Source organism: Entelurus aequoreus, linkage group LG21, assembly GCF_033978785.1.
Source record: "Entelurus aequoreus isolate RoL-2023_Sb linkage group LG21, RoL_Eaeq_v1.1, whole genome shotgun sequence".
In the NCBI taxonomy this organism is placed as follows: Eukaryota; Metazoa; Chordata; class Actinopteri; order Syngnathiformes; family Syngnathidae; genus Entelurus; species Entelurus aequoreus.
In genome coordinates, this window is record NC_084751.1 from 9,599,909 (window position 1) to 9,614,207 (window position 14,299).

Genomic DNA, 14,299 nt, shown 5'->3' on the forward strand with positions numbered 1-14,299 from the left:
CCACGATCTAGGTCCCTATCCTCACCTATGGTCATGAACTTTGGGTTTTGACCCAAAGGACAAGATCACGGTACAAGGAGCTTTCCACAGATCACCACGATCTAGGTCCCTATCCTCACCTATGGTCATGAACTTTGGGTTTTGACCCAAAGGACAAGATCACGGTACAAGGAGCTTTCCACCGATCACCACGATCTAGGTTCCTATCCTCACCTATGGTCATGAGCTTTGGGTTATGACCCAAAGGACAAGATCACGGTACAAGGAGCTTTCCCCCGATCACCACGATCTAGGTCCCTATCCTCACCTATGGTCATGAACTTTGGGTTTTGACCCAAAGGACAAGATCACGGTACAAGGAGCTTTCCACCGATCACCACGATCTAGGTTCCTATCCTCACCTATGTTCATGAGCTTTGGGTTATGACCCAAAGGACAAGATCACGGTACAAGGAGCTTTCCCCCGATCACCACGATCTAGGTTCCTATCCTCACCTATGTTCATGAGCTTTGGGTTATGACCCAAAGGACAAGATCACGGTACAAGGAGCTTTCCCCCGATCACCATTATCTAGGTCCCTATCCTCACCTATGGTCATGAGCTTTGGGTTTTGACCCAAAGGACAAGATCACGGTACAAGGAGCTTTCCACCGATCACCACGATCTAGGTCCCTATCCTCACCTATGTTCATGAGCTTTGGGTTATGACCCAAAGGACAAGATCACAGTACAAGGAGCTTTCCCCCGATCACCACGATCTAGGTCCCTATCCTCACCTATGGTCATGAACTTTGGGTTTTGACCCAAAGGACAAGATCACGGTACAAGGAGCTTTCCACCGATCACCACGATCTAGGTTCCTATCCTCACCTATGTTCATGAGCTTTGGGTTATGACCCAAAGGACAAGATCACGGTACAAGGAGCTTTCAACTGATCACCATGATCTAGGTCCCTATCCTCACCTATGGTCATGAGCTTTGGGTTATGACTGAAAGGACAAGATCACGGGTACAAGGAGCTTTCAACTGATCACCATGATCTAGGTCCCTATCCTCACCTATGGTCATGAGCTTTGGGTTTTGACCCAAAGGACAAGATCACGGTACAAGGAGCTTTCCACCGATCACCACGATCTAGGTCCCTATCCTCACCTATGGTCATGAGCTTTGGGTTTTGACCCAAAGGACAAGATCACGGTACAAGGAGCTTTCCACCGATCACCACGATCTAGGTTCCTATCCTCACCTATGGTCATGAGCTTTGGGTTATGACTGAAAGGACAAGTTCACGGGTACAAGGAGCTTTCAAATGATCACCACGATCTAGGTCCCTATCCTCACCTATGTTCATGAGCTTTGGGTTATGACCCAAAGTACAAGATCACGGGTACAAGGAGCTTTCAACTGATCACCATGATCTAGGTCCCTATCCTCACCTATGGTCATGAGCTTTGGGTTATGACCGAAAGGACAAGATCACGGGTACCAGGAGCTTTCAACCGGGTGGCGGGTCTCTCCCTTAGAGATAGGGTGAGAAGCTCTGCCATCCGGGAGGAGCTCAAAGTAAAGCCGCTGCTCCTCCACATGGAGAGGAGCCACAAGAGGTGGTTCGGGCATCTGCTCAGGATGCCACCCGAACGCCTCCCTAGGGAGGTGTTTTGGGCACGTCCGACCGGTAGGAGGCCACGGGGAAGACCCAGGACACGTTGGAAGACTATTAGTCTCCCGGCTGGCCTGGGAACGCCTCGGGATCCCCCGGGAGGAGCTGGACGAAGTGGCTGGGGAGAGGGAAGTCTGGGCTTCTCTGCTTAGGCTGCTGCCCCCGCGACCCGACCTCGGATAAGCGGAAGAAGATGGATGGATGGATGGATGGATTATGGTGGTCAGTTGTGTGCTCCTTGAACCCCACAGTACTCAAGTTTTTTTCTGAGGTGAAAAAAGTTAGAGAACCACTGTTCTAGCGTGTAGAGCTCTGACCTGTGCGGCATCCCCATGACGACGCTCTCCACGCCGCTGCCGCAGGACTTGTCGATGACGGTCTTGAGGGCCGGGATGAGCGACTCGCATCCTTCCAGGCCAAAGCGTTTCTCCGACGACCACTTCCTCTGGAGGAACTCCTCAAACCTGCCGGGGAGGCGCAGAAGCTGCAGCACGGCTCCCACAACGCGTCGGACCGGCAACACACCTGGTGGACTGGACCGTCCTGGTCAGCAGGGTCCGCTTCTCCTCCGCGCTGAAGCGCAGGATTCCCGGGCTCTCGAACCTCCGCCGGATCCACTGGCACTGCTGCACGTCGTTGATGAACATGAACTCCACGCCGATGTGCTGACAGTACGCCGTCTGCAGGGGTGGGGTCAGAGGTCAAGCGGTGTCGCCCCGCAAAGACGCGGGTGTGTCACCTCCAGGCGGCGTACGATCTCCCTCAGCGTCAGCGTGTCCTCGCTGCCGCCGATGAAGGTGGTTTTAGGAAGACGGAACACTTTGTCCAAGTCGGACTCATGCAGACCGTAAGAACCTTTCATTGGAGAAATGGGTCAGAATATTAGGAACAGCACTTGAAGACTTCCTCCGTGGTTTTTCGTGAAGAAACACGCACTGTCAGCGGGGGGCGGGGGCGGGGGTGGAAAGTCTAACAATGTAAATCTGACTTGGACGTATTGTGACCGTCAGCACACGACAATCTAATCACACTGCAGGAAGGAGGCGCTGATAAGGATGGCGAAGTCCAAAAAGACACGACCTATGACCCGGATGACTCAACATGAGCCCCCCCCCACCCCCCCAACACACACACACGTTCTTTGCAGGATTGGTTATTCATTGATATTAATAACAACAGCCTGCTAAGCTAACAAGCTAGCGGTACTCATTACGCTCACTGGAAAATAATCCTTTGTTTACATCGCACTATTAACAACATAACTGTCTCCAGAAAAATAAATACAATTACAAGTAGGGATGTCCGATAATGGCTTTTTGCCGATATCCGATATTGTCCAACTCTAATTACCGATACCGATATCAATCGATACCGATATCAACCGATATATACAGTCGTGGAATTAACACATTATTATGCCTAATTTGGACAACCAGGTATGGTGAAGATAAGGTACTTTTTTTAAAAATTAGTAAAATAAGATAAATAAATTAAAAACATTTTCTAGAATAAAAAAGAAAGTACAACAATATAAAAACAGTTACATAGAAACTAATAATGAATGAAAATTAGTAAAATTAACTGTTAAAGGTTAGTACTATTAGTGGAGCAGCAGCACGCACAATCATGTGTGCTTACGGACTGTATCCCTTGCAGACTGTATTGATATATATTGATATATAATGTAGGAACCAGAATGTTAATAACAGAAAGAAACAACCCTTTTGTGTGAATGAGTGTAAATGGGGGAGGGAGGTTTTTTGGGTTGGTGCACTAATTGTAAGTGTATCTTGTGTTTTTTATGTTGATTTAATAAAAAAATAAAATAAAAAAAATATATAATAAAAAAAAACAAACGATACCGATAATAAATAAACCGATACCGATAATTTCCGATATTACATTTTAACGCATATATCGGCCGATAATATCGGACATCTCTAATTACAAGCATTTAAAATGGAACAAGTAAACAATCAACAAACAAATAATAATATAATAAAATACATCAATAAAATAGAATGAAAACAAATCAATATAATAGAATAAAACAATAAAAGACTCACGCCGATTTAAAAGCCAGAGACTAAAAGGGGGTTTTAAGACGACAACAGTGGGGGCCATTCTGACATGAGGGTTTTTGATTGATTGATTGAGACTTTTATTAGTAGGTTGCACAGTGAAGTACATATTCCGTACAATTGACCACTAAATGGTAACACCCGAATAAGTTGTTCAACTTGTTTAAGTCGGGGTCCACTTAAATTGATTCATGATACAGATGTATACTATCATATATACTATCATCATAATACAGTCATCACATAAGATAATCACATTGAATTGAATTATTTACATTATTTACAATCAGGGGTGTGGTGGGGGGGGGGGTATGGACATCAAGTAGTGGACATAGAGAGAGAGAGAGAGAGAGAGAGAGAGAGAGAGAGAGAGAGAGAGAGAGATCAGAAGGCATAAGAAAAAGTATCTGCATTTGATTGTTTACATTTGATTATTAACAATCCGGGGAGGGTGTTAGTTTAGGGTTGTAGCTGCCTGGAGGTGAACTTTTAGTGCGGTTTTGAAGGAGGATAGAGATGCCCTTTCTTTTATACCTGTTGGGAGCGTATTCCACATTGATGTGGCATAGAAAGAGAATGAGTTAAGACCTTTGTTAGTTCGGAATCTGGGTTTAACGTGATTAGTGGAGCTCCCCCTGGTGTTGTGGTTATGGCGGTCATTTACGTTAAGGAAGTAGTTTGACATGTACTTCGGTATCAGGGAGGTGTAGCGGATTTTATAGACTAGGCTCAGTGCAAGTTGTTTAACTCTGTCCTCCACCTTGAGCCAGCCCACTTTGGAGAAGTGGGTAGGAATGAGGTGGGATCTGGGGTGGAGGTCTAGAAGTAACCTGACTAGCTTGTTCTGGGATGTTTGGAGTTTAGATTTGAGGGTTTTGGAGGTGCTAGGGTACCAGGAGGTGCATGCGTAATCGAAAAAGGTTTGAACGAGAGTTTCCCGCCAGAATCCGCATGGTGCTTTTGTTGACCAGAGAGGAGATTCTGTAGAGAAATCTCGTTCGTTGGTTAACCTTTTTGATTACCACGGGCAGAACACTCCAAAGTTTAGGGCCAACAACAGAGAAGGCACCGTAGTTATAAGCCTCGTTTTAGGCCCCACAAGTTGGAACCGGCCCTCGGACCTCAACGCGCGAGCTGGAGCAATAAATGTGGATGAGGTCCGTGATGTACTTTGGGGCGGGTCCATTCAAAGCTTTAAAAACAAACATTTTAAAATCAATTCTAAAATGAATAGAAAACCAAAGCAGAGAATCGGGGTGATGTGCTCTCTTTTTTTGGTACCGGTACCAAAATGTGTTTCGATACTTTTCGGTACTTTTCTAAATAAAGGGGACCACAAAAAATTTCATTATTGGCTCTATTTTAACAAAAAATCTTAGGGTACATAAAAAATATGTTTATTATTGCAATTTAGTCCTTAAATAAAATAGTGAACATACTAGACAACTTGTCTTTTAGTAGTAAGTAAACAAACAAAGGCTCCTAATTAGTCTGCTGACGTATGCAGTAACATATTGTGTCATTTATACACCTATTATTTTGTACACATTATGAGGGACAAACTGTAAAAATTATTAATCTACTTGTTCATTTACTGTTAATGTCTGCTTATTTTCTCTTTCAACATGTTCTATCTACACTTCTGTTCAAATGTAATAATCACTTATTCTTCTCTTCTTTGATACTTTACATTAGTTTTGGATGATACCACAAATTTAGGAGTCGATCCGATACCAAGTAGTTACAGGATCATACATTGGTCATATTCAAAGTCCTCATGTGTCCAGGGACGTATTTACCGACTTTATAAACATAATATGAATTTTTTAAAAACGAAAAAAGATGTGATGCCAAAAAATATCGATGTAATCATAGTAGTATCGACTAGATACGCTCCTGTACTTGGTATCATTACAGTGGATGCTAGGTGTAGATCCACCCATGGTGTTTGTTTACATTTTGAGGCCGGTGAGCTACAGTGTGTAGTGAAACATGTGTAGTTAGTCCTTGTCCTGCAGTAAGAAACTTACTTTATTTGTCGCCATGGAGGCAAGATTAGTGATTTAGAAGTAGCTAAAACACTGTGGATGGATGTTAGCTGCTAGCTAGCTAGCCATGTCTTAAAGCACCTCTTCCTGAGGGCGTTTCAGTGTTATAACTTCACCTTTATCTTGAATTTTTATGCCAAAATGCATCCATTCTCCCTTTTCTGTCTGCTTGTAAGTACTCTGTGTGTGTGCGCTGCCGAACATGCCCCTCTGCTCGTAAAACCAGCAATGACACAATGTGACGACGACGGGGGAGGGCAAGGGGTGGTGGATCCGGTACTTTTTAGAGGCGGTATAGTACCGAATATGATTCATTAGTATCGCGGTACTATACTAGTACTGCTGGTATACCACATAACCCTACAGAGTGGATTCCAGTAGTTCAGACGTGACGAGAATGAGAAGTAACCATCACAATATTTACCTTGTTCGCCTTCTCTCTTTTTATGCTGAATTGCAACTATTCCAGTTAGTCCCTCCCCTTTCAGCCATCTAGCCAAGATGGCGTCAATTCCTGCAATTTTGTCACTCTTATAGCCAGACCTGTGTTTGTTTCCGTACCTGCCGGTTTCAGCCCCACCTGTTGCCTTCCTCGGAGGTTGTCACGTGATGTCTCCATGATTTTCGGTCTTCAAAAAAACAGTTATGGCCGAAACCGTCAGGTAGGAAATAAAAACAGGTCTGGCTAGAAGAATAACAAAGTTGCATCATTTTTTTGGAAGACCTAATGAACGTCTTTGGACTACGTCAATTATTGTCAACCTGTTTTTCGGCAGTTCAAATTGTGCACGCTGTCAGGGTTGCCACGGTGAATGTGTGTGTGTGAATGGGTGAATGTGGAAATAGTGTCAAAGCGCTTTGAGTTCCTTAAAAAAAAAGGTAGAAAAGCGCTATGTAAGTACAACCCATTTACCATTTACCATGGTTTCCAAGAACAATGTCATATAAAACAGTGGTCCCCAACCACCGGGCCGTGGCCCGGTACTGTTCCGCGGACCGATTGGTACCGGGCCGTGCAAGAAATGCAAAAAAAAATTAAAAAATATTTTATTTTATTTTTTATTTTTTTAAATTAAATCAACATAAAAAACACAATATATACATTATATATCAATATTAGGGATGTCCGATAATGGCTTTTTGCCGATATCCGATATTGTCCAACTCTTTAATTACCGATACCGATATCAACCGATACCGATATCAACCGATATATACAGTCGTGGAATTAACACATTAGTATGTCTAATTTGGACAACAAGGTATGGTGAAGATAAGGTACTTTTAAAAAAAAATTATAAAATAAAATAAGATAAATAAATTAAAAACATTTTCTTGAATAAAAAAGAAAGTAAAACAATATAAAAACAGTTACATAGAAACTAGTAATTAATGAAAATGAGTAACATTAACTGTTAAAGGTTAGTACTATTAGTGGAGCAGCAGCACGCACAATCATGTTGCTTACGGACTGTATCCCTTGCAGACTGTATTGATATATATTGATATATAATGTAGGAACCAGAATATTAATAACAGAAAGAAACAACAATTTTGTGTGAATGAGGAGGGAGGTTTTTTGGGTTGGTGCATTAATTGTAAGTGTATCTTGTGTTTTTTATGTTGATTTAATTTTAAAAAAAACAAAAAAAAAAAAAAACGATACCGATAATAAAAAAAACGATACCGATAATTTCCGATATTACATTTTAACGCATTTATCGACATCCCTAATCAATATAGATCAACACAGTCTGCAGGGATACAGTCCGTAAGCACACATGATTGTATTTCTTTATGAAAAAAAAAAAAAAAAAAAAAAAATACACCCCCCCTGGTCCGTGGGACAAATTTTCAAGCGTTGACCGGTCCCCAGCTACAAAAAGGTTGGGCACCACTGATATAAAACATGACATACACACCAAATATTATTTAAGAAGACAGTACAAATCCATACAGAACCCAGAACTATCTCATAGGCAGCTGAAATTAAGTAATCAATCTTTTTTTACTACTTTATTTACATCGAATACATTAATTTACAATAAAGTTTGCTTTATTGAGACATTGGAACCTCGATTTAGGAACTTAATTGGTTCTCAAACAGAGTTGGTAAATCCAAAAGTTTTGTATGGTGATAAGAAAGAAAGAAAAATGTAGTGATGGACGCCTACCGCCCTCAACTGCCGCCATGTTGGTAGTGGAAGGGCTAATGTGAGATGTTGCAAGCCACTATTCCAAGGAGAGAAGAAGGCAAATATTGTGTACATTATGTACAGTGGCAGTCATGCATGTTGTGACAGTACTGTCAACATTCACATGCTCAGTCACTAAGTACACTTAGCAAAGTGTACTGACTACTTCATAGGTCGTAAGTGTGAGTGGATGTACTATAATGATGTCTTTTCAGTAGAGATGTCCGATAAATGCTTTAAAATGTAATATCGGAAATTATCGGTATCGGTTTTTTTTCAAGATATACTTACAATTAGTGCACCAACCCAAAAAAACTCCCTCCCCCATTTACACTCATTCACACAAAAGGGTTGTTTCTTTCTGTTATTAATATTCTGCTTCCTACATTATATATCAATATATATCAATACAGTCTGCAAGGGATACAGTCCGTAAGCACACATGATTGTGCGTGCTGCTGCTCCACTAATAGTACTAACCTTTAACAGTTAATTTTACTCATTTTCATTAATTACTAGTTTCTATGTAACTGTTTTTATATTGTTTTACTTTCTTTTGTATTCAAGAAAATGTTTTTAATTTATTTATCTTATTTTATTTGAAAAAAACAACAACCTTATCTTCACCATACCTGGTTGTCCAAATTAGGCATAATAATGTGTTAATTCCACGACTGTATATATCGGTATCGGTTGATATCGGTATCGGTAATTAAAGAGTTGGACAATATCGGAATATCGGATATTGGCAAAAAGCCATTATCGGACATCCCTACTTTTCAGCTCATCTGCCATTGTCGCCTCCCCGCGGGACAACAAAGACACAATGGACACATTCCATAATCACGTGGCCCCCCGCCCACATTGTGTCCACACGCTGGTCCTATTATGCTACAGCAACAACCACAACATGCGTTCTCCCAACACTGGTGGCACGCCAAAGAATCACTTCATTCAGTATTCAAACACAGTGTTACTGTTCAAACTGGGTGTAATGTTACAGTGGCCAGAAAATATTAATTACACTTGTTAAATAAAGCCTTGTCTTTAGTGAATACTTAGGCCTACTAGGGTTGTGCGGTATACCGGTACTAGTATAGTATCGCGGTACTAATGAATCCAAAACGGTACAATACTCCGTTTGAAAAGTACCGGTTCACCATTTATTACGTTTTTTTTAACGGGCATGACTGCGCGTTATCACGTCATGACATTGCTGGTTTTACGAGCAGAGGAGCATGTTCGGCAGCGCGCACGCACACAGAGTACTTACAAGCAGACACAGTGTGTAGACAGAAAAGGGAGAACGGACGCATTTTGGTGTAAAAAGTAAAGATAAAGGTGAAGTTATAACACTGAAACGCCCTCAGGAAGAGGTGCTTTAAGACATGGCTAGCTTGCTAGCTAGCAGCTAACATACATCCGCAGTGTTTTAGCTACTTCTAAATGACTAATCCTGGCCTCCATGGCGACAAATAAGTGAGTTTCTTACAAGTATCATTATCACTGCAGGACGAGGAATAGCTAAACATGCTTCACTACACACCGTAGCTCACCGGCGTCACCGCTAATGACGCCGTTACTAAATGTAAACAAACGCCAGGGCTGGATCTACACCTGAAAACCACTGTAATGATACAGAGTACAAGAGCGAATCTAGTCGATACTACTATAATTACATTGATATTTTTTATCGTCACAAATTTTTTTTCCTTGTAAAAAAAAATCACATGTTTATCCATCCATCCATTTTCTACCGCTTGTCCCTTTTTGGGGTCGCGGGGGGTGCTGGAGCCTATCTCAGCTGCATTCGGGCAGTAAATACGTCCCTGAACACATGAGGACTTTGAATATGACCAATGTATGATCCTGTAACTACTTGGTATCGGATCGATACCTAAATGTGTGGTATCATCCAAAACTAATGTAAAGTATCAAACAACAGAAGAATAAGTGATTATTACATTTTAACAGAAGTGTAGGTAGAACATGTTAAAACAGAAAATAAGCCGATATTAACAGTAAATGACAAGTAGATTAATAATCAATTTTTACAGTTTGTCCCTCATAATGTTGACAAAACAATGGAATGATAAATGACACAATATGTTACTGCATACATCAGCACATTAGTCTTTGTTTGTTTACTTACTACTAAAAGACAAGTTGTCTTGTATGTTCACTATTTTATTAAAGGGAGAAATTGCAATAAGAAACATATGTTTAATATACCCTAAGATTTTTTGTTAAATTAAAGCCAATAATGCCATTTTTTGTGGTCCCCTTTATTTAGAAAAGTATCGAAATTTATTTTGGTACTGATACCAAAATATTGGTATCGTGACAACCCTAAGGACTACTATGCTACTGTATGGTAATGTAGGTCATTATGGTGGTACTTGGAGAACCAAGTGGTACTTGGTGGAAAAAAAGCTTAAGAACCACTGGATTAGAGGAAAACATCGATTTGGAACAGCAAACAATTTGTTTAATTAGCATATTTGCATATCATTATCAGGCTAACGGTGGATGGAGGAAGCAGATAAGGACACAAAATAAAATAAAAAGTAAAGTCAGCCTCACCAACTTTGTTCAAGCCGATGCTACAGGGCGCGTCATCCAGGTCCACGCAGCTGATGTCCAGAGGATCCAACTTGGCGAGGTGATGCCCTCGCACCTGCAGAACAGAACTTCCTGTTTACTAGCACCGACACGGACCCACTGACAGGTCGAAGGTGGCGAAAGAAGAGAGACACACCTGGTATGCGCGGATGAGCGTGTGGACCGCCAGGTGATCGCCCACCAGCTTCTCTAAATCTGTCTCAGCGGCGCTCAGCGGCGCCGTCGCAGTGGCCCGGCCCGAAAGCGACTCTTGCAGTGGCGACAGGGCCTGGTGGGCGGGGCCGGGCGCGGCGCCGGCTTTGGCGTTGCGGAAAAAGACGTCCCAGGACTACAGGGAGCGGGGACAACGTTCAAAATGGATGAATTTGTGACATATTATAACGTTGTCAATGATGACCTTGTATCAAGACATTGATACAACGTTGATTGTATGTATACGTTTTTTTAAACTGACTTCCAAACAACGTTGTAAAATAGTTGTATTTGTAAATTGAGACGTTGATGTCCAACGTTGGATCCACGTTGTTGGTTGGGAAATGACCACAGTGTTTCCCATAAACTGCCAAGATACCTGTGGCGGTGGGGGCGTGGCTATGGGCGTGGTCACCATGACATCATCGAATAATTTGCATAATTTACTACAAATGATTTTCTCTAAAAAGGCTCAAAAAATGTTTACTTACTAATTAATACCAGTTTTGTTTTAAACGTCCATCCATCCATCCATTTTACAATATAATTACAACACTTTATGTACATATTTATATACAGATTTGAACAATAAGTTATTCACTGAAATATTTTTATTAATTGTGGTTCTTACAAAAAATATATCTTATAAAATATAAAAGCTAAAATGTCTCTTAAAGCTCTGCCCCTTTAATTAGTGCATACTAAGTAATCTAACTTTAGCCCACTACTACAACCATATTATTTACCAGCAACATAAAGTGAAACAGAGGCAGAGGTGGTCAAATACAAATAAGGCAACAAGAGAAGTATCCTACACTTCTCTTTTGTAAAGTAAATCTGAACAGCCTATATGGGCATCTACATCAACTATATGATTTGCCTGAGAAGCTGGACAGGACAAAAAATAAAAAATAAAAAAAATAAAATTTTTATGTTGTTTCAACGTTGTGTTTGTGTTGGAGAATATTGGTTGGGAAATGATCAAAATTCAATGGTCAAATCAATGTCACAACCTGACATTGAATAAACGTAGTCAAAAAGCATGTTGTTTCAAAGTTGTATTTTTGTTGGAGAATATTGGTTGGAAAATGACCAAACTTCAATGGTCAAATCAATGTCGGAACCCAACATTGATTAAACGTCATCACAAAGCATGTTGTTTCAACGTTGTATTTGTGTCGTAAAATATCGGTTGGAAAATGACCAAACTTCAATGGTCAAATCTACGTTGGAACCCAACCCTGATTAAACGTCGTCAAAAAGCATGTTGTTCCAACGTTAGGCATGAGTTGCTCAACATCAGGACCTAAATCAACATGTTTTCGATTGTTTTAATGTCTTGCGCCTGCTGGGTACCCATTAAAGCTGGTACAACAACCCTGGTAAGTAAAAAAGGTTTGGTCACGTCTCCATCAAACATATAAACATCAAATGAGTTCTATTTGTTTAGACATTATGGAGGTCAACCGTTTGTAGTCAACACTGAGAAAGTCCAGCCTGTCCTTTCCCTTCTTGGGGATCATTGAACTTATTGCATCTTTCCATCAAGCTGGGGTCACTTTCTCCTCCAAAACTCAGTTCAATGTCTTTACTGATGTCAGAGTCAGTTGGTCCCGCATACCAGTCTGTGGTAAACCCGTCAGCTCCCCGATTGCGGATTGGAGTTCTACATCAGAGCTTCCCATTTGGTTCACCCGTAACCCTTGGTAGTCGAATCTCGGACAGGATGGTGTGAATCTGCGATTCAGAGGTGATTTCTGGCTGCTAGTATACGTGGGTTTCTGTCAGCGAAGGATTATGGGTAATCCTCTCGGCAGCCGCCATCTTGTGTGTCATAACATTGTTGTTTTCTAATATGTTTCGCACTTTTGCTTCGACGATGACGTCAACTTCGGAAAATTTGGAAGAGGACGTGAAAGTTTCCTACAGACAGACGGACGTTAGATGGGGTTTGCAAAGCCAGGTACTTACAGAAATTGAAGGATATTGGCGATTAAGATCCGTAAGAGATGGAAAAAGACGGATGGACTACTGATTTGAAATCTTACCCTGATATACACGAAGTTACCCGGACATGGTCAACTATTTGGTGCACAATGTGAGTGCCTATACTCGGGATGAGCTCAAGGGTTACAAGTCGTTGGAAGCGTACAATTACTTTGTGTGTGGGTGGGTACAGGAAATTACCCAGGCTATAAAGGAAGATAAAGGTGTGCTGTGTGGGTGGCTAACATCATAGAGGTCTGTTCTTCTTTTTCTTAATATTAATAAATAACTGTAAGACTAATAAACACATTCAATCACATTATTCAATGACATTATAACAGCCTTTATCAACAACATCATTCAAAGCACATTACCTGTTACAAAATGATCAGAGCTAACTTTTTAATCTGGTTTTGCTGGATCGGGAGTAAATCCAGCTCGATTGGTTCTAGCCAGACACAGGTTGCGCCTTTCTGTCGACAGTTGCTGGGTTTATTTTCCCTGATTTACAATGACCTTAGAGATATCCTAGTACTTTGTGGTCCCTTGTCCTGAATTCACCCAGTTTCTACAACCCCACACCACGCACGTGTGAACCATTTCGCACAAAAATAACAATAGAGGCGTGTTTGGTTTGTGTTTGCATACACGCTTCACTTAGTTTTGACACATAAGCTGGCGGACGTCAACGGATGACGTAATCGGAAACCTATCTATAGCATTTTGTACTATTTTGGAATGCGTTGTTTAATACTCTTGATTGGTTTCTATGACTTTTGACAAGGGATTTCTTATTTCGTGTATTGTATTTCCTGCTTGTTGTTTCTTCAAATTACAGAATAGGAGCTTCAGCGACTTTCCCCCTATCGAACAGTATCTTTATTTTATGGACAGGAGTCCATCCATCCATCCATCTTCTTCCGTTTATCCGAGGTCGGGTCGCGGGGGCAGCAGCCTAAGCAGGGAAGCCAAGACGTTCTTCTTCCCAGCCACTTCGTCCAGCTCTTCCCAGGGGATCTCGAGGCGTTCCCAGGCCAGCCGGGAGACATAGTCATCCCAACGTGTCCTGGGTCTTCCCCATGGCCTCCTACCGGTTGGACGTGCCCTAAACACCTCCCTAGGGAGGCGTTTGGGTGGCATCCTGACCAGATGCCCGAACCACCTCATCTGGCTCCACTCGATGTGGAGGAGCAGCGGCTTTACTTTGAGCTCCTCCCGAATGACAGAGCTTCTCACCTTATCTCTTAGGCAGAGCCTAGCCACCCGACGGAGGAAACTCATTTCGGCCGCTTGTACCCGTGATCTTGTCCTTTGGGTCATAACCCAAAGCTCATGACCATAGGTGAGGGTAGGGACCTAGATCGTGGTGATCGATTGAAAGCTCCTTGTACCTGTGATCTTGTCCTTTCGGTCATAACCCAAAGCTCGTGACCATAGGGACCGAGATCGTGGTGATTGGTTGAAAGCTCCTTGCACCCGTGATCTTGTCCTTTCGGTCATAACCCAAAGATCA

The 14,299-nt window shown here is 41.9% G+C and overlaps 2 protein-coding genes across 4 annotated transcripts in view; both read right to left on the reverse strand.

The window, feature by feature from the left end:
- Positions 1-14,299, reverse strand: part of LOC133638321 (2-oxoglutarate dehydrogenase complex component E1-like) — a 42,934-nt gene that overhangs the window by 25,316 nt on the left and 3,319 nt on the right. For all 3 annotated transcript variants that reach the window (XM_062030817.1, XM_062030816.1, XM_062030819.1), the window contains 5 exons: positions 10,745-10,936; positions 10,570-10,663; positions 2,402-2,517; positions 2,188-2,342; positions 1,980-2,126 (listed from right to left, as the gene is read on the reverse strand). In XM_062030817.1, the coding sequence (XP_061886801.1) occupies positions 1,980-2,126; positions 2,188-2,342; positions 2,402-2,517; positions 10,570-10,663; positions 10,745-10,936 (704 nt within the window). The remainder of the gene's footprint in view (positions 1-1,979; positions 2,127-2,187; positions 2,343-2,401; positions 2,518-10,569; positions 10,664-10,744; positions 10,937-14,299) is intronic.
- Positions 10,796-14,299, reverse strand: part of LOC133638322 (calcium/calmodulin-dependent protein kinase type II subunit beta) — a 67,898-nt gene continuing 64,394 nt past the window's right edge. The window contains exon 20 of the mRNA XM_062030821.1: positions 10,796-10,936. The gene's annotated coding sequence lies outside the window, so the exon portion shown is untranslated. The remainder of the gene's footprint in view (positions 10,937-14,299) is intronic.